The sequence below is a fragment of the Phasianus colchicus genome, chromosome 2 (genome assembly GCF_987193195.1).
Source record: "Phasianus colchicus chromosome 2, bPhaCol1.hap1.1, whole genome shotgun sequence".
Taxonomy (NCBI): Eukaryota; Metazoa; Chordata; class Aves; order Galliformes; family Phasianidae; genus Phasianus; species Phasianus colchicus.
The window spans coordinates 70,402,421-70,423,859 of record NC_143437.1 but is presented as its reverse complement, the minus strand read 5'-3'; the positions used below and the strand labels follow the sequence as shown (position 1 = coordinate 70,423,859).

General features: G+C 35.0%; 1 protein-coding gene across 3 annotated transcripts in view; it reads right to left on the bottom strand.

The window, feature by feature from the left end:
• Window positions 1–21,439, bottom strand: part of ASCC3 (activating signal cointegrator 1 complex subunit 3) — a 252,676-nt gene that overhangs the window by 151,529 nt on the left and 79,708 nt on the right. For all 3 annotated transcript variants that reach the window (XM_090135956.1, XM_031611074.2, XM_090135957.1), the window contains exon 11: window positions 14,238–14,402. In XM_090135956.1, the coding sequence (XP_089992082.1) occupies window positions 14,238–14,402 (165 nt within the window). The remainder of the gene's footprint in view (window positions 1–14,237; window positions 14,403–21,439) is intronic.

Below are 21,439 nucleotides of genomic sequence, written 5' to 3'. Positions count from 1 at the left end.
TCCATTTGATAAAGGCAATAAATGACTATTTACAATGAAATACTGTGTTCCATATGAAAGCTTGCATACTGCATGTTTCCAGATAACTTTCAAAACAAATGAAAACCACCAAAACATTTGATTGAGGAAACCAAGCAGGAATTTTCCCATTTCCTTCTAGAATATTAAAAGAGGTGTAGACTGACTCACAGTTTACTTACCAGCATAATTATTTAGGATCAAAGTTCACAGTAATTTTTATCAAAAGACGTCTATGGAGTATAACTGATGCCACAAACAAGGTTTTCGACTAGTCTCAAATGCAGATAAGTAAGGTTGGTATCTTCTACCCGGCTATGCCATTTTCAAAACACTATGAAGTTTTACTTATTTTGAATCAAAAAAATGCTCAAAGTGAAAGGAAGTCTTGTGGACTTCCTTTAAAATGGAAAATTTAGAAGTTTTCAATAAAGATTATAATGAAGTATATGAAGGTCATTCTTAAGGAAGATATAGAAGTCATACCATAATACAAACCTTGGGAACAGTAAGTGGACCAAAATCGTAAACCAAATCCTCAAAGAAATCATCTCTTCCCCACCCCTCCATGTCTACAGATGTTAAGCAAGCCAGCAAGCTGCCCAGTAATGAACAGATCGCATAGCAAAAAATTGGAATGCTCAGACTGTGGATGCAACCACAGAATATCTACTGACTGACACAATAGAGCGGCTTTGCAAAGGAAAGCTTGTGTACAACTAGTCTTAGTTGCAGATTCAAATTCCAAAAGCAGGGCAGATGAGAAACCAGGTTCAAGAGGGTGGTAGATAAGGAAGTTCATAAAGAAGCATTTCTAAAAATACAATTTCCTATGCATCTTTGTACAGTTGGATTACATGATGACCTAAATACTACAGTCAATCTCAATTACACAGTTTTGGGGAGGTGTGTGTGCGTGCACTCTCACAGAGTGGCTTCTCACACTTCTGTATTTCACTTACAGCTAGGAGTATTTATTCCATTCCTTTTTTTTAAATGATTTTCCCTGACGTGTTGCCATCTCAGCTGCTGAGGCCAGCCAGGCCCTGCAGTGCAGCTGTTGGTATCCTCTTTAACTGGCTGTGCCCATCATGAGGCAGCCCCAGCCTCAGCACAGAAGAGTCCAGCATCTCCAACTCTTGACAGTGCCTGGACATGGACACGTCATGCAAATATTTCGTTTTCTTAATGCATAGGCACATTTTTTTTTGAACTTCAATCTGTAAAAATAGTAACCACTTGCTGATATATTTAATTATCCTATACTTTGTTCACTGTCACCTGATAATCAAATACCTTAGTCTGAAAGCGTAACTGAGCTTCAATCTATAGCATGTTATCTGATTTTGATAAATGTAATATATTTTAAATCTCCTAAGAGCCTGAAAAATATTCTCAGTTCCATCAGAAGGCAGGAAATCATTTCCGGTTTTTAAACAATTAACAAGAATTCTGCAGAAGAACCATGGAATTATGAATTTTTACAGCAACTAACTATTCAGAGTTTCCTTTCAAAATGTAAACAACATCCAAAGAACAATTATGGCTTACTGAGACTTCTCCCTTTCAAAAATGTGTAAACAGAAACCATTTAATTTCAGTGATGTGGCAGATGGCACTGCAGGCTCAGGGAGCTGATGAGAACCCTGAATTCTAACTGCTCCTGAAAACTGTAGCAGACAAGTGAAACATGCAAGAGCAATTAAAGTTACTAATAATACACTTGTAAACAAATATACTTTTTACTGTGCCTGTACAAACATTTTTGTCTATGTATCTAATGCCTGCCTGCTTTTTCTAGTAAGTCTAACATTTGCAAATTATTTTTTCTATTCTTAAGTTAAGCTAGAAAAATTGAATCAGAATGATTTGGAAAAAAGAATAAAAAGTAATAAAGTATATCTTACTCTATTTAAATATAAAAATTAACAAAACATTAATATAAAGACTATCAGTAAGCTAATTTCTTTCGAAATTAAATGTGGTGCTTTTCCCCTATTCACCAGTAACACATAACATTTCAATTTACAGCAATTTTTCAGTACTCTCACTGAGGAACTTTGAGCTTTCAATTTCCAAAAGTGCATAATACATATAAAGCAAAGCAGGAGCAGTTATTTGTTCCACAGGTTTTGGTTAGGCTTGTAAGCTTTTCTCAGGATTAGGCAAGTTTGCATCTTTCATCATTAAAGGAGGTCAGTAGATCAATAGTAACTACTACATTAAAGACAATCTCTGTCAAATTTACCTGAAACAAAGTGAGACTGGCTATCTGAAGTAGTGATATTATGTAAGAAATCCGCGTTGCCAGAGAGTCTCAGAATTGCCTGCCTGACTTGTCAGCCTTTAAAAATAGTAACTCTATAAAACTTGACTTATTAATGACAAACTTGTATACGAAATTCCCATCCTTAACTACTTTACATGACTTCCATGTTGAAGCAGTACTGTTAAGATTATAAAGAGATTCAGAAGCTTTATTAAAAACAAGTGTATAACTGAGTGCTCTGAAGTGCAATAAAATTCCATCCATTTAAGTTCTTTCAAGGCTATTAAAAAAAAAAATCTTTTTTTTAACCACCAACTTCTACATGCACTAAATAACATAAAATATCAATAATTAATATTAAAAAATCAAGAGAAAAAGATATGTATATCCTAAATGTCAATTATTTTATGCTCTCACATAATTCAAACTGCGAACTAGAACTAGAGTCTGTGTGTATGTACATAAAGTTTTTGACTTTTCTTTATTCTTTTAATTATAAAGGGTGATTAACAATAACAGTGACCAAAACTGTGTTAAACTTAAAAGTCAGGAAAACAATACTACCTGACTCTGTAAAAATAACAGATTTTGGTTTCGCACTTTTCTCTGTGATTATAAGCGAGTCTTATTTACTTTCATGTTATTAATCGAGCCAAGCACTACAGAGATTTTATTCTTCACAGTGGCTTTTAGAATTTTAACAGCTTTTTAGAACACAGAGCTCTGTACCTACAGAGCAATTACTCTTCAGATTTCTCCTGTAAGACCAAGTGTTAAAATGTTTTTTATATCTTCTGCGCATTTACAAAGTGCAAGAGGGCATTTTGTAATTACAGCACATTCAAACAGTATTTTTAATGCACTGGATCCCTCATTACTTGGTCCTAGAAGCCCCAGTTAAAGACCATGCTTAATATACAAGAAAGCATTTTCCTGAAACTTGAGTAAAAGTTACTGAAAACACATTTGGGATGACGAAGTTTTTTTCTGTATATATTCTCTATCGCTTTTTGGTGATATTCAGCTAAATATATTTTCTTCACAACTGGCACATAATCTCAAATGTTTTAGTCATCATATGTGCTTAATTATCTTAGAAAAAATATGCAAGCACCAATTAAAATTTACAAGGCTTTCTCTGAAAAACTGAACTGTCACAGTGTTTGCACATCATATTACTATATTTCACTGATTTGATATTACACTGAAAATAAGAAACAGAAATTGCCATAAGTACATTTAATTGACATATTTAATTAGTATATCTAATTGAGAAGCATTCACTGTAGCATGTGGAGAATTGACAGCATGCTCACCATTCATGTTCACAAAACGCTGTTATCACACCATGAAATTCCATGTATACAGAAAAAATAAACAGAAGACAGCTACCCAGTACTCATTTCCACACTCTTAACTTCATCTGAATTTACACTGTAAATGATAAAGGATGAGATATAGGAAGAGCCTCTCCGGATTGTAAATTGATCACAGCAGGATCATTTTCCTCGTAATAGGTTTTAAGATTTGCACATCATCTCATTACATTACAGCCACCACCTGAGAGCATACAGAGTATGCAGAGATACTCTTATCTGACTTCTAAAATTTTTCCTGAACTTTATGATCTTGGCAGTCCTCCCATTTCCATGCATTAAAATTTCACATTCACAGAATGAATTACAATCAGGCTGGAAAGCACATCCCTGATTGTTCAACTCAAGCAAAGAACTAAGTGAAGCAGACAAGTTTACATATTCTAATCTTTGCAGAACTGTCCATTGGTTAGAAATTAACCTTATATTCAGATAACCTTATATTCAGAATCACTTCAACACGCTCCCAGCAATCAGTTCGTATGCCCTCAAGAGCGTGCACAGCTATGGAGGATCCTCTTGCATGCCTCTAAGGAAACCTGCATCTTCTGTTCCCTTTTTCTCCCTCAAGATCCTGTATACTGATGCATGTAGCATGAGGAATAAACAGGAAGAATTAGAGCTCTGTATGCAGTGGTAGGGCGATAATTTCAGTGCGGTAACAGAGACATGGTGAGATAGCTCACATGAATGGAACATTATGGCTATATACTTTTTGGAAAAGACAGGCCAGTAGGGTAAGGTGGTGGAGATACTCTTTAAAGGTGAGAGAGGCCCTAGTAGGATACACTCACAAGTGCTGAAGGAGCTGGCAGAACTGATCGCCAAGCTGCCCTCTATCATCTTTGAAAGGTCATGAAGAACAGAAGAGGTGTCGGAGGACTAGAGGAAAGCATGTGTCTTCAAAAAAGGCAAGAGAAGGACAATCCAGGCAACTATAGGCCAATCAGCCTCATCGCCATCCCTGGGAAGGTGATAAAACAACATATTCTGAATGTCATCTCCAAGCAAGTGGAAGAAATTTTTCAGTAGTCGTCAACATGGATTCACCAAAAGGAAATTATATTTACTAACCTGGTAGCATTCTATGATGTCATCACCAGCTGGGTATATGAGGGAAGAGCAGTGGATGTTATTTATCTTGACTTCAGTGAGGCTTTCCCACAACATAATTGTAATGAAATTTAGTAAGTGTGGGGTAGGTAAGTTTACAGTGGGGCGGATTGAGAACTGGCAAAATTGATCTGTGGCACAGTATGGTTGGAGGCCTGCAGTGCTCTCTAGGGGTCAGTAATGGGTCCATTCTTGTCTAAAATCTTCATCAATGACCTAGATGAATGGACAGCATGCACCCCCAGCAAAGTTGCTGTTCATATAAAGGTAGGAGGAGTGAGTTATGCACCAGAAGGCTGTGCTGCCATTAAGTGAGACCTGGACAGGCTGGAGAGTTGGGCAAAGAGAAGCCCGATGAGGTTCAATGAAAGCAAGTGCAGAGCCCTACACCTACGGAGGCATAACTGCATCAGTACAGAGTAAGGGCTGAGCTGCTGGAGGGAAGGTCCTCTGCAAAAAAGGACCTCGATGCCCTGGTGGATACCAGGTTGACCATGAACCAGCAGTGTGCTGTTGTAGCCAAGAAGGCCAATGGTATCCTGGGGTGTATTAAAATGAGAGCAACCAGCAGGTTGAAGAAGATGATCCTCCCCCTCTGCTCTGCTGTGATGAGGCCATATTTGTAGTACTGTGTCCATTTCTGTGCTCCCCAGTTCATGAAAAACAGGGAACTTCTAGGGAGAGATCAACAGAGAGCTACAAAGATGATGAGGGATGTAGAGCTGAGAGACCTAGAACTGTTCATTCTGGACAACAGAAGACTGAGAGGGGATTTTATTAATGCTTATAAATATCTAATGACTAAGAGTCAAGAGGACAAAGCTGGGCTCTTTTCAATGGCTTCCAGTGACAGAGCAAGGTGCAACAGGTACAAAATGGAACACAGCAAGTTCCATACAAACCTGAGGAACAAATTCTTTACTTTGAGGGTGACAGAGCAGAGGAACGATCAGCCCAGAGAGGTTGTGGAGTCTTCTTCTCCAGAGATATTTAAAATCCACCTGGATGCTTTCCTATGTAACCTACTCCAGGGAACCTGCTTTAGTGGGGAGAGTTGTATTAGATGGTCTCCAGAGGTCCCTTCCAAAGCCTACGATTCTGTGATTCTTTAGACATCCACTTGGGATGAGACATACAGAAAACTAAACGCAAGCATTTATTAGTGCTTAGTCTAAATATGCAAAAAGATTAATTCATAACTTAAGATTCCTAAATTTCCTGTCTGACACTGATAAGAAATCAAATACCATGCATAGGCAAGCACACTAATGACTTGTTAGATATTACCCTGCACACAGATTATAGGTAAGATTTTCATCTTATCCAAAAAAAAAAAAACAAAAACAAAAACAAACAAAAAAAAACCCAAAAAAACCCCAAAGGAAGCAGGGAGGTGGAGGGAGGGAAAAAAAGGAATTTTCATGCGAAATTTTAAATAAAAAAATTAAAAGTATTCAAAAATAACAAAGTGGGAATTTTTTTTAGAGTGTTTAACCAGTGTTTACTTTTTTTCTGATACGTTGCTTACTGTTAAATGAAAGTATTAAGAAGTTGTCAATCAAAACACATAGGTGGTAATTTCCTAGTCGTAGGAACAAAAATGGGAAAACCAGTAACGTAAAAATGTTCAAATTGCAAAATCAGAAGTGCATAGTAACGAACCAACTACTAATACTGTTTTGAAGATTCTAGGTAGGATGTTATTGACAATTCAAACACTGCGCAGAATGCATTTGTTACTAGGCAACCATCTAGTTAAGTAATTTTATAAATGAGTTTTACTCTGCTTCCAGTGAACCCTGAAAATACTGTGATCTCAGTCCTCCATTTAGAATGTATTTAAAAGAGGTACCAAAAAAATGTAACCACGCAGAAAGCACTATTAGAAGCTATATTATTTTACCTTCACTAAATCTTAAGTACTTTGCCTGAAGAAACTGAATTTTGAATACACCTATTAAGAAATTTCTATGCCATGCACAGCGCCATGTCAGTTTTTTTCTGAATGACAAAATGCTTTTCAATCATGATTACTGAAAAACAAAAAAGAAATATGAACTCTTCTACAAATCAATTAAACTCCTTTACTGTATTACCAAAGAGCACAAAACATATGACAATCATGATTACCTTTTAAACTCCATGGATATATCAGAAAAATGGAAAAACGTTCACATATAAATAATAAAAAATGACATGCAAAACGACTGTCTGAACACTTCCATGAAATTTATAGAAAAGCTTCTGAAGATGAATTCAGATATCCAATAGCAATTCCCAATCAAATAGAGATAAGGTTTTGTTTACAAAAAATATATTGCTTTTAAAAACAAGACATTTTTACACAGCTACAAGGTTGCCAGAAAAGATAGTAAGATAGATCTAGAATTATGTAAAGCATTAGACTTTCTCTGTATAACACACTGTTTAAAAATAATGTTATGTTACACAATGGCAACAAAACATCCATTAATTTTATCACAAGCTGATGAAATGACAGCTTTTTACAGGGAATTTATCACTGAAAGACAGAAATTAAAAAGGGATATCTCTAAATGCATTCTAAGCCCAATTCTGTTCACTAATTTTATCAAGAATATGCAGAAAATAATAAAAAAAAAAACTAATCTGTGATGAGAATAAGAGGTGATTGGTAGAATTAATATAACTGATATATGTGTCAGCCAAACAGATAAATCTACATTGCTGGTCTCATTCAAATTAAATTTCTCTTAATTTATCTCATTCTAAGAGGACAGAGCTGTAAAATGAGAAAGTATCCTCAGGAAACATTTTTATAGCAACAAGTGAATCCTGCACCTACTATTAAAGAATTTGTCTGACAACTTAATGAACAAGCAGGAGGGAGACGCTCTACATCTTTAAGTGCCACAACCAAATCTAAAATAATTTCTATACCCAATTTTGTTGATGGGTTTTTAAAAACAGTGATATACAAAAGGAAGTTTATTAAAAAAAAAAAAAAAAACAAACCAAAAACCCACGGCACATTAAGTGAAAACCAAACCATTATAGTAGAAAGTTTTAGTAAGTTGGTTTCATTTATCTTGTAATGGAAGAACCTGACAAACTTGATTAGCATACAGAAGGAACAAAAGGGATAAAAGATATAATAGCAATCATTGAAGATGAGATGCAAATGACATTACTTACTAATGCATTCTAGTCCAAAAAACACTTCTATAAACTATAGCTGTCTACATTTGCAGACAATACAGGAAGACAAACGAGCAAACCTTCCCCTATTCTCAGTTTTCTTAGATAACAAGCAATCAGCTACTCAAATTTTCTTTATCAAGAATGGGATTCCAAGAACATGAAAATTCCCAAGCAAAAAGAAATCAGCATTTTGCTTAGGATGGGAAACCTCTAGGATAATTTGTTTCGGATTTCTAGTAAGAAGGCAAGGCAAGGTAAGAAGGAAACAAAGAGAAACAAAAAAAAAGAGGTAGGAGAGAAAATAAGGAACTAAACATAGGGAAAAACATTGAGAGCAAGGAAAAGTTTCTTAACTAAGGTGTCATTAGGAAAATAAAGCTCAGAAGTATAGCATTAGAATTACCAAGGGATGAAGAAGAAAAAGACAATGATGATTGGGAATGGAGAAAGTAGGAAGGCAAACAGTGGGTCTGAGTTGCGAAAAAGTTTTTTTCGTGATTCAGTGGGAGCTAGCACTTGATCTTGCAGATGCTATAAAAGTGCACTCTAAGGACACAAAGTGTGGGTAGGATTAGGAAAAGGGTTTATGAAACCTTTTCATTTTTTATTTTAACTACTCATTTATCTATAGAAAAAATATGAGCTGCTGATAGCATTTAGTTCATAATCCAGAAAAATATTGTTCCTTTTAATATTTATATTTTTAAAGGTGAAAATTTTTGTGTTACCTGGAAGTGCTGACTGTTAGATCCACCTTAAAATACTGGCAATTTGCAATAAAAAAGCAAACCATTGAATCCCAAAGTAAAATATATCACTTTAGCAATACTGGGAACAAGATTAAAATCATGTTATCTATTCTAGTTGTCTCAAATGACAATTGCATTTTAAATTGTTGAAAACAAATTTGCAGAAAACTAAGCATAAATAAGGAGGATAATTTCACCGATAAATGTGCAAGCAGATTCATGAAGTGATACAGTTGTGATGTTTGCTTACCATTATGTTTAGTTAAATGCGTACTAGAGTTTTTCAATTAAAAATAATTTTTTTTTCTTTTTTAAGAACTTTATTACAATGAGTGCACTGAGGTAAATGATTGAAAATGCTGCCTAGTTTTCAGAACCTCCTTCAGATTCTGATTTATAATTCTACAAAAAGAAGAAAACAACATGGAAATTAAGTAGGTAAAAGGAAACATTAATTATTTCCTCATAAGTTATCGTGAAATACACATTATTACTTTTACTGTGAGTATCACAACATGCATTAAAAAGAAAGTAACAAAGGGAAAGCAGGATTTTGTTTGTGAGATCTGTTATACTGAATATTACTTTGGATATTCAGAAATGTTTTACTTGAATGAGAAAGTATTTTTTATTTTTGCATTTACCATGATGATGATAAATATGCTAATGTATTCCTCTAACCATGATGATGATAAATATGCTAATGTATTCCTCTAACCAAATTAAAGTCTTGTATTTCCAGCATTACTGGATCATTTAAAAAAATGTGAGATTCAGAATTAAATAATGTCACTCAAGTTTAATTCAAATTGAATAATTTGTTTAAAGGAAGTACATATTATAAGTTGTCATGTCAGTGTGGCACTCCTAATCCATACTAATCCATCCAAGCTAGCTTAGGAAGAGTCCCCAGGAGCACAGCTACAACCTAGTACATATCTAGCAATGTGGTTGATATAATACAAAATATAAATTACTTGAAACTGAAATATATAAGACTGTGAAGGCAACATTTGTCGCCTTGAGAGAGTAGTCTTGTTTTCCCAAAATCTGAGAAATGTTTTTCTAAAATGGTTATTACTTATTCACAGAGTTGAGAGAAGGTATCAAAACTCACATATTCAAGTATGCTTTTTTTTTCTCATAAGCAGGAAAGAAATCATCAACCTTTCTCAATAATTATGACAAAAGAATTCAGTGTCAGGTAGTTCATTTCTTCTTTCAAACTAATAAGCTTAGTAGATATTACAGAACTGTGGAAATTTTGATTAAAAAGTTTAAGCATTTCAGTTTTACATCTGTTTCATTCTCTGGACCAAAACTTTAAACATCAAAGCTATAAATTGGGTTCAAAGAAGTTGTTTGATGTTACACCTGCAGTATGTAACAGAGCTCAGAGCAATTTTCCAACCAAAATGTTTAGCAAAGTCAATTTAAATCACTTACAAAAACATTCTCAAAAATTTGAAAAGTACAAACATGAGTGAATACACTGTTCACTCCACTAGGATTAAGACTGCCAACAATTCCAATATATATTTGTCCTTCCAAGTTATTAAAAAAGCTGATTAAAAAAAATGCCGTAAGTTAAAATGAACATGCAGAACTCCCACAGGAAATGGTGTGACAGTGTCCATCTGGAGAAAAGTACAGTTATAATTCAAAAATGTTAAGGTGCAAATTAGGACAAATCTTATAATGCATGGGGATGTTCCTGCTTTCAGAATGTATTGGCATGGCATTGTACAGTGTATCAATACAGATTTCAAAACATTCTTTTCTGACACAGCAATACCAGAGATTTACATCAGACCCAATTCTTATAAAGACCAAAAATAAAAAAAATCCATTGTCTATTTTTCTAGTTCCCACAGTCTAAGCAAAACAACCTTCAAACACACCATATGAAAAGAGATATTTCCTTTTCTTGCAAGACAGGATAACAAGCAAAACACAGAAAGCTGTATATGTTATACAGATCTTGACATGCATAGGAATCATATAATTGTTTAATACACAAGCTAGGGAAGTATGATCCAAATGAAACTATAATATAACTATATTAGAATAGCTATTGGATTTATTAAAAAACACAAGCAGTACTGAAAGGAATTTATCACAGTTCTATGCTAGAAGTTATAGAAGAGAGAGCGACTGTTCCAGGTCAAACCAAAAATCCAACTACGCTACTACACTGTCTCCCAGAGTGGCCAAAAGAGGTTGTTCTATTAAGAGTACAGAAACAAGGAAAACGTCAATGATGCCTGCCAGCATATCCCTCAGCCCAAGTCCGATTGAGTGACTAGTAATCTGTAAGGGTATTTTCTTTGAATACTTGTTTAATCACTTTCTGAATCCCTTTACTATAAATTAGAAAAAAAAAAGTCAATAGCTCAGATGCCTTAAACTGGTATACAAATCAGGTAATTGATCTCAGCAATAACTGCAGTGGTGTAATTGGCATATGGATATTTCAGATTGATGTAGTATTATTTCAAAACTTATCTCCTTATTCTTACTTCCTATCACACAATCACCAAGGTTGGAAAAGACCTCCAAGATTATCTAGTCCAACCATCCACCTATCAGCAAAATTCCCCCACTAAACCATATCCCTCAGTACAACATCTAAATGTTTTTTTGAACGCCTCCAGGGATGATTAATCAACCACCTCTGTGAACAGCTCATTCCAGCGCCTGACCACTCTTCCAGAGAGGAAAGTTTACCTAATATCCAACCATAGCCTCTCCCAGCACAACTTGAGGCCATTCTCATTCTATTGCTAGTTACATGGGAGAAGAGGATGATCTCCGCCTCACCACAATCTCCTTTCAGGTAGCTGTGGAGAGTGATAAGGTCTCCACTGAGCCTCCTTTTCTCTAGACTAAACAATCCCAGTTCCCTCAGCTGCTCTCAAGACTTGTGCTCCAGACACCTGACTGGCTTCACTGCCCTTCTCTTGACACTCTCCAGGGCCTCAATCTCTTCCTTGTACTGAGGGGCCAAAAACTGATCACAGTACTCAAAGTGCAGCCTCAGCAGGGCTGAGTGCAGAGGGATGATCACTTCCTTGCTCCTGCTGGCAATGCTATTTCATACAAGCCAGGATGCCGATGGCCTTTTTGGCCACATGCTGGCTCATGTTCAGTCAAGTGTCAACCAATACCTCCCCAGGTCTGTTTCTTCCACAGAGTCTTTCAGCCACTCTCCCCCAAGCCTGTAACATTAACTGGGGTTGTTGTGGCCAAATAGCAGGACCCATCACTTGGTCTTTTTGAACTTCATCCCACTGACTCAGCCCAGCTATCCAGTCTGTCCAGAATTGTTTCCTGCAGCATAGTTCTAAATATAAATAGAAAGATACTGCTGTATTACAATAAATGCACTAAGGGTAGGATTCAGTACTCATGATATAATTGCCTCAGATCATTTAATATTCCTTAAGACATCTACATGTGCTTGACGGGCACAAAAGCAAAGGATCTATGGGAGATTTGTGTCCAAATGAAGCAGAAGCATAAGGCCAAGCTGGCTAACCTGAGGCAGATAAAATGGCTCTAGACATCTATTTCAGACAGCCGAAACCTACCTCACAACTTTCATAAAACTTCACATTAAAAAAATGAAATGTGTCTTGCAATCTGACATGAAGACAGTGACCGTCACGGTCACTGCTAAAAACTGAGATGCTTAACTTTAAAGATGCCTAAGGAAAACAAGGTAATCAAATCCAGTTAAGAAAGAAAATACAATATCAAACAGGTTACGCTTCTGTGCCCTTGAGGTAGTAAAAACTCTACAGAACCCTACACTCCATAAATAACTTCTTTCACTGTTTGGCTTCTTCTAAGGAATTATCACTTACGTTGTTCTTTATACAAGAACTTTAGACTTACTGTGTAGGATCACAGCAAACATTAATTTTATTCAGTTCTCACTGGAGCCAGAATCAGATGATTCAGAAAGCATATAAGGAATCCTATTTTAGGAACTTAACAAGGTTAGTGTAGCCTTACCAAGAAAAAAAGCATCTTGAAAGCCAAGAGATTTTAAACATTAACATGCTTGCAAATATAGCCATAACAAGAACAATTGTGTTCATTTCTAATTTGTTACAGATTTTTTGTACTGATGCAATTTTGCACAACATACTGTTAAGATAAAAACAAAAAGAATGCCACCCTACCTTCTGCTTGCTATTATCATTGGAAGTACCAAAATTTGATGCATGTCAGTAGCATGTGCATGCTGCACAGAAAGCCAACTGTATGCTTGGCACCATCAATATAAATATGACCAGCAAAGGAGTTGATTCTCAATCTCAACTCTATCTTCATTAAATTCCACCTGGAATACTGCATCCAGGTCTGGGGGCTCCCAGCACAACAGACACAGACCTATTAGAGCAAGTTCAGAGGAGGGCCACATGCATATCAGAGGGCTAAAGCATCTCTCCTATGAAGAGAGAGCAAGAAATTTGAGTTCTTCACTTTGGAAAACAGAAGCTTCCAGGGAGACCTCATTGCCACCTTACAGGTCCTTAAAGTGGGCCTACAAGAACGGTGAAGACTGACTCTTTTATCAGCGAGTGTAGTGATATGACAAGGGAAAATGGTTCAAATTCAAAGAGGGTAGATTTAGATTGCTATGAGGGTGGTCAGATACTAGAATAGGTTGCCCAGTTATGGATACCCCATCCCTGCTCAGAGTTAGGCTGTATGGGATTTTAAGAGACCAGATCTAGTGAAAGGTGTCCCTGCCCATGGCAGGAGGGTTGGAACTAGATATTTTTTAAGGTCCCTTCCTACTCAAACCATTCTAGGATTGAATTATTCAAATTCTAACCCTTTTTTTTATTTATTTCTAACTTCCACATTTAATTTTTCTTGTAAATGCATGTCTAACCATTGAATAAATAGTTATAAAATATATAAAAATACAATTTTTATTGCCTAACTGTAAATCTTTCTTTTGCATGAGATTTAAGAAAAAAAAAACCAAAACCCAACAACCATATTCATCCTTTTCTCCTTTTACCACTTCAGATTTTGGTATTTAGATAGTACTGCTAAGGAAAAAAAGAAAGACTACTTATGCTCAAATACAAATGATTTTGTATTCTAGCAGTGATGACAACTTCTTCATACTTTGGTTCAAAAAATTTTTCTCCCAGGAAAAGTGCCAATAAAAAGAATCGCTGCTGGTAAGAAAATACTTGCAATTTTGGTTATGTTAAAATATTGCCTTGACTATTATTTGTTTAAAAATGTACCAGTTCAGTGTTACTTGTATAGCACATAAATTAAAATAAGGAAATAGCTCTGAAATAAATTATGCATCCTAGGAATCTGACGTTTGTGGTAATAAAGAAGGCAGAAGTCATTTTTCTTCATACTTAGTACAGAGTAGCTATGAAATAAATTGTAAACCATCTAAGCATTTTGATTTCATTGTCAAGGATTTCTTTTCTTACAATGAAATATATTCCTGAATAAAATAAAATTGTTTAAATTTTTTTTTTTTTCTCTTACCTGACGTAAAGTACGTGCCACTATACTTTCAAGTACGGGTCCTCTGTCTTCATGCAACAGATGAACTTCATCAAGAATCAAGAGCTTTACCAGCTGAGAGAGAGCTACATCACCAACACTTTTTCTTGTTACTACGTCCCATTTTTCTGGAGTAGTCACAAGCATCTATTAAAGCAAGAAAAAGAGATGTTAAGAATACACAAAGAAAAATCCAAATTCAACTTTATCAGTATATTAATATTTATCTGAGTAAATGCAATGTAGAGCTTAGCAAAGATACTGTAAATTTTACCTTCATGTATTTGAGGCAGAAATAGTTCACTGCATCAACATATTATGCTGCACACAAAGCTGGTGGGCTTCAGTGCAAAAATGCGTACAGAAATATCATCTAATAACATCAAGTCAATGCATGCCATTAACATACACTTTCTATATTAGAACAATTAAATATCTGTCCAGAATCTATTCTTTACATAACTGAGTCATTTAATGTGCAAATCCCACTAAAAGTTGTTTGTGATAAAATATTTCTAGCTTTCATCTGAAACCACGAACACCTAAAACTTTCCACAAAAACACTAGGTAATTCTGAATAATGTTTCAAAGTCCTAACTAAGACAGAGAGACACAGAAAGTTAATGACAGCTTATAAAACCTGTATGAAAATTCTAGTCCAAATCTGAGAAAAATAATTTCCTCTCATCAGAACAATAAATTAAGTACCATCAGAATAATATTAATAGATGCTAAAAACCATTGGAATTGCTGTCTCAATTTTTTTGAAACCTAACTTGACAGACTTCTTAATTACAGAATCACAGACCGATTGAAAGGGGAAGGGATCTGTGAAGGCCATTTTGTCATCTCCCCTTGCCAAACAGAGCCACTCAGATCAGGGTGCCCAGAGTATCTGTATTTATTAATCTTCCTAACAGAAGTATTTTTTCCCTGCAGCGCCTCACAGTACTGTTCCAGTCCAATTGTTCTACTTTCAGAACCTGTCAGTCTTTCCTAATTACCAAGAACCACTCCTGAGATGCGTTCTTTGTGATGTTATCCAAAAAAATATTTTTCTGCCCCGCTATATTTAAAACTTAATGCAGGAAAGAATAAGTCATAACACTGAGAGTATGTGTATGTGGGCTGTTTCTATTTTTTTTTTTTTTCCCAAAGTATTATTGGATGCATTTTACTAGCAGATACAGATTTTCCAAGTTCTTTTACTCCTACAAAACAGTAGGTGTAAAAATGTATGGTCATAATTTATGAACTGAATTGTAACACTACTACAGATGCAACTGTTATCACTTTAAAATGAGCCATGTCAACAACAAAAAATTAACAGCTGTACTTCCACAGAACGTTAATTAGCAAACAGTGAGGAAATACATTTAGCAATGCATATTAAGACTTTAAGGTTTGAAATGCTACAAATGCAAGCTACTTAGCTAATTTGCTCAAGCTAAATTGGCAATGTTGAGATCAGTTATTTTTTCATGCCAATCATGTTATCAAAATATGTATTTAAATTGGTGTCATTAATTTTTCTGTTTTTGAGCAATGACTAAATATTCATTATAAATCTCTTTTACTTTGATCTTATTTTAAAGCAGCAACGATAGGCAAAGTAATGACCTGAATTAAAAGCTATACTTGATATACTGTCTCATTTAGCAAGACCAGAGACCTCCAGAGAGTATCTTCACAGAAAATAAGATTGCCTTTTATATTTATTTTGCAAATAGGATTTACAGTTGAGAAAGAAAATCCTCTAAAAAACAAACAAATCAGCTTTGTATTCTCAAACTGTAAATTGAATTCAAATATAAGGCACTAATTAAAAGTATCAGCAAAAGAAAATGTTTACTACCAGCAAACGTTAACAAAGCCACAGATTATTTTTTCAATTAAAATAATAAACAAAGTAGCATTATGATCTGTCTCATAATTACTTTTAAATGCTGTGGTGGTGTTTATTTTTATAATTAATTTTCAGAAATGTATTTCATCCACAAAGTTATAAACTCAAAACTTAGATTCAGCAAAAAGAGTCTACTTTCTGTATAAGGGCTGAGAAAGTGCAACCAAACTCTGAAATAGCTTTCTAATATATTCTCTATCATACTTTGAATTCAGTTATCATTACACTGAAGTGTGTCCCTTTAAAGTGCTATTTCACCACTTCACCTCTTTTGGTATTGTAATAGCTGGAAAATAAAAGTGTCATATTTGTTTAATGAGCTGGAACTCATGCGAAGACATTTCAATTTTTTTTTTATAATTTTTTTTGTGTGTGTTAGGGTATGGCTAAACAGAAATGGGTAAACTATCAATATTTTTACTGTCATCTTAAGATTCTCTCTGGATCTGTAGATCTCCTTTTGCAATGCTTCTTGGATTATCAATAATAACTGCTCCACACTGACCTTTTCTACCAGGGAAAACATGGAACTGTCAAATTGGTTTTATAAAATAAAACAACTCTCTTCTTAGGTGAGGACTGTCAATCATTTTACTTTATATCAAAAAAAGACAACATTTCAAAAAAAATTCTTTCAATTCAAAGTGATTTCATGAATACTTTACAAAACATTCAGATAACAACTCAAACAAAAAAGCCAAATTATTTCACTTTGAAAATTGAAGTCAAGGAGGACAATAATAGGTGATAAATTCAGCGTCTAAACAATTTAAAGCAATTGTGAAAATGCATTTTTCTGTAGTCGTTAAACTTTGCTAGTTGTTTTTGCCAGTTTCTCTTTACTCCTCTTAGAAGCCAGACGTCATGATAAGAGGATGTTTTCATACCATAGTTTCAGAAGATCAACATTCTGAAAAATACTTTGCTGTTTGCTGTTGCTTTGATTTTTTTTGTTTTTGTTTTTGATTTTTGATTTTGATTTTTTTCAGTCTGAAAAGTTCTGTGGTCTCATAGAGGGGAAATGATCTTCCATTAATTTCTTAGAGTTCAATTTCTAACAACTGACACATCCTTCAGGTTTACTTTTTTTAATAGCTCACTTTAACTAAGGCCTTGCATGTGGCTGGTATCAGATTTCTGCCTGAGTAAGCTGCACATGTTCTCTGATGCTAGTAAACGATATTGATCTCCTCAGATTCATGCTCCCGTGCACTCAAGCCATATATGAATGTATAAGCATAAAGTTTTTAGCAATATTTTTCCATACTATAAAGTCCACTAAGTTCATTTTCAGGAACAGTTTTCCTTTTTTAGCAACTTCAGCTTCCAAGTATATTCGACACTTGTCTGATCTTTTGTCCCTTTCATGCCAAAAACAGTTGATGCATAAAGAACTGGTCAACTAGGATAACAGACGGATCATCAACTGGAATGACAGGAAACAGAAACTGGTTTTTATATTTGTTTTAGACAAAATAAAATTCTGATTATAAAAAAAAAGAGGGTAACAGTTGTAAATAATCAGGTCAGTAAACTAAATTGTCTAATCTTCATTATGTTATAAAGCAGATTCTCAAAATAGCCTACCTACCCTTTCTGGAAGATAAGGCATTATTAGTAAAGTAGGTTTCATGGCAAATTATAACTTTTTTTTTCCATTATCAGATCTGGTAAATATATTTCAGGACTGACAATGGGTTTATATAAGTTCACATACTGTTATAAGAAAACATCCTACAGGACAAAATTTTGGCAAAAGGTGGGGAAAACATCCTTTGGAGAATTTTTCCAAGAAACAGCAAAAACCTACTATCGGTATTAACTGCTACTTAGTGTTTCCTTGTAACTTTTGTACCACTCTCTATTACTTAACTTTAGTATTTCTTCAGGAAAGGAGAAATACTACCAAACCTTGTCTTAGAAGTCATTTGAATGCCTGCAGCTATGTGAGCATCTGTAAGGCTACCTCCCCTGCTCCTGTGCAATCACCAATGATGCTAGAGTTGCTTGTTTTTTTGACAGACTAAAAAAAATCTGATTTATGATACAACAGCCAAAACTAAGCAGGGGTAAAGAGACTGAAAACATCTAAAATACAGCCTGGAGATCACTGAAAGATATGATCTCCATTGGACAGTGCATGTTATGTATTTCAGAAACAGCAGAAGGCAGTAATTAGGCTTGACTAGAAATTATTTAATCTCTTGTAGATTAAAGAGATTTTTTTTACTGAAATGACATGTATGAAGCAAAACATTCCAAATACAAGAATGCAGAAAACTTCTCAAAAGTGTCTTAAAAGTTAAAGAAAAATACTAGTGCATTAATGTTGCAGTTTAACCCAGCAAGCAGTAAAGCACCACACAGCCACTCACTCACCACCCTCCCACACAGTGGGATGGGGGAGAAAATAAAAAGAAACAAAGCAGTAGGTTGAGCTGTTCACTACAAGAGAAAATAATAATAATTTAAAAAGTATTGATTATATATGTACATAATTATCATATTTATAATATGATATAGATATATAAAATATTACAAAACAAGTGATGCTCAAGTGAATAATCACCACTCATCGAGCAATGCCCAGTCAGTCCCCAGCCAGTCTCAACCCAGCCAACTCTCCACAGTTTTTCAAGGTTTTGTTTGTTTTCTTCTTTTTTTGCACAACGTCACGTGGTATGGAATATCCCTTTGGCCAGGTTAGGTCAGCTGTCCTGGCTCTTTCTCCTCCCAGCTCTTTGTGCTCCCTCAGCTCCCCTCACTGGTGGGGCACTATGAAAAGCTGAGAAACTGAAATATTCTTGGCTCTCCACAGCACTGCTCAGCAACAACTAAAACATCTAAGGATCTAAAAGTAGGGAACCATCCTCTTTCTGCATTAGTGTCTGTAGTAAATCTGTCTCCACCACAGTGATTCATCATAGATGGAATAGTAAAAAAGAATTCTGGTCTAGTCACTACTGTTTTTTGTCAATATTCAAAGACACTCTCCCCAAAACCCACTTCTGTAGATTTCAGTTAACCTAGCTTCCTCATCATTTTTAATTCACTAATGGCTTTCTCTCTTCTCCCACTCCTTTGTACACATCTATGATTTCCCTTTACTGCACATGAAAGGATTATGTGGCTGATTCTACAGCATGATCTCTTCAGTCACAGCCAGGACTCCTCATCTTCTGCCAGCATTTTGGCCAAGGGGCACAGCTATACTACACAATGTACTCTATTCATGGTCTAACTACTAACCATGGTGCTTTTTCTTGGCCATGGGAGGATGTTCACTGCAAGAGCTTCACTCATGCACAGAGATGCAGAAAACTACATAGACTTACACACATCCACTCAGACCAGCTCACACTGGAATGCATTATAATCTGCAATTCTCTCTTGAAAGCTGCCATGCTGGGGCTTTGTATACATTGGAAATATTTTCCTTCAGTGACGCTTTGGAGCTTTTCACATTTTAGTATTAGATACCTGATTTCAGAGTCCACGAGGGACACTACCATATTGGTACTCTCTGAGGCAAAACTGTCAAAAAAGGCAGCAGCCTGTAAGCCACTTTCATAATTCTGTTTTTATCCTACTTTCTATTGCACTCTCACACTACATGATTTATTTAAACATTTCAGAAAACCTCATGAAAGAAAGAGTCCAGGCAGGGAACAGAATAAACATATAGAAAGTGATACAAAGGGCAACAATTCAAAATAAATCTGAGGTAGGAAAGAAGAAAGTAATAAACAATGAATATAAATAAATTGCTTTTCATTACTCAGTGACAACCACCTGATGCTGCATTTTACATAGTTAAAACAGAATTGTATCTCCATTAAAACAGGTTTCTTACACAACAAAGATACACAGATCAGCAGTGTGAATAGATGATGCTACATCAAAACTTAACATGCTCTAAAGTAATAGCAATACAGAATTACATTTATCTAGAAAGAACATCTTAAAAACATTCAGTAGTATGACTATAGTTACAAAAGATACCTACAAAGAAGATTGAGCTTTACATGTCAGAAAGATTCACTGAGGTGTGTTACATTGATGCGTAATAGCATCAATTTTGTAAGCCATCAAAGCTAACATTTGCATTCAACAGTAAATCTAGAGATCAACAATGGAACAATGAAAATTTTAAACAGTCACTTAGAACTGATTAGAAAGGCAAACTAATTTCTAACTAAGAAACACAACTTTGTTTAGCTTGTTTTATTTTATACCTTAATCCTAGGAACTCATACAATTACAAATGACTTTGATTCTTTAAAGAGCCAGTTGTGTCCATGTAATGAAAAGGGAATGAATGGTTTGACTATGCATCTGGACACCTACTTATCAGAGCAAGATGCTTATCACACCTCACACATACTGCTGAACTGATTTTTTCATTAATATTTTATTTCTAGTATAGTTAATTACAAAAAGAGTTAAAGACACACACCCAGGTTTAGAAGATCTAAAATGTTAAACTTCCAGCTCACTTCCAGATGTTTCACTGATTGCAATATTTATAAGTTGTAGCACAACTTTTAAACTTCAGTAAAATCGACTTTGATAGATTCAAGACAAAATGGAATTAAATCCAATCCAACCAATGAGGGTGTCAAGTCAGAGGAATTCCTTTTTGTTGTTGTGAAGGCATTTTAGTTTTCTATGTTGTCACTGAAAGAGTATAAAACTTTACACATCAAGTTGTTAAATTAAACTGAAGAGAAACTATGGAAAACAATACATATTAGGATCACAATAGTTGTTACTGAGAATAATCTGATGAAAGCACCTGTCACTTACATTTTCTTTTTTCTAGGATAAAACCCATCTTTTTAGTGTCAGTACAAATCTGACTTTAACTACCACAGTTACAAATGAGGAAGAACAGCTAGCATGCTTTGTGAAATTTATTTCTTATATTATAACAAACTTAATTATCCACTCAACCTTCAGGTTTAAATAGTGATCTAAATGTTTTAAAGGAGTTTGATCCAAAACATTACCCTTTTTTTCCTTCTTTCCCGTTAATCAGCTCACTGATTATAGTTATACTAACCTCTGATATACTACTGTCAGGTCTGATTGATGCCAATAGCTTCCTTAATCAGATCTGACAACTCACAGCAAATGCTTGTCTCTAGAGACACTACTTCCAGCTTGCTTGATTTCAAGCCCTCTCCATGTTATTTTGCATTTTCTTTTCCCTCAGACTCTTTCATATAGAACAGTGACAGTAAAACAGCAACAAAACATACACAAATATACTTTACAG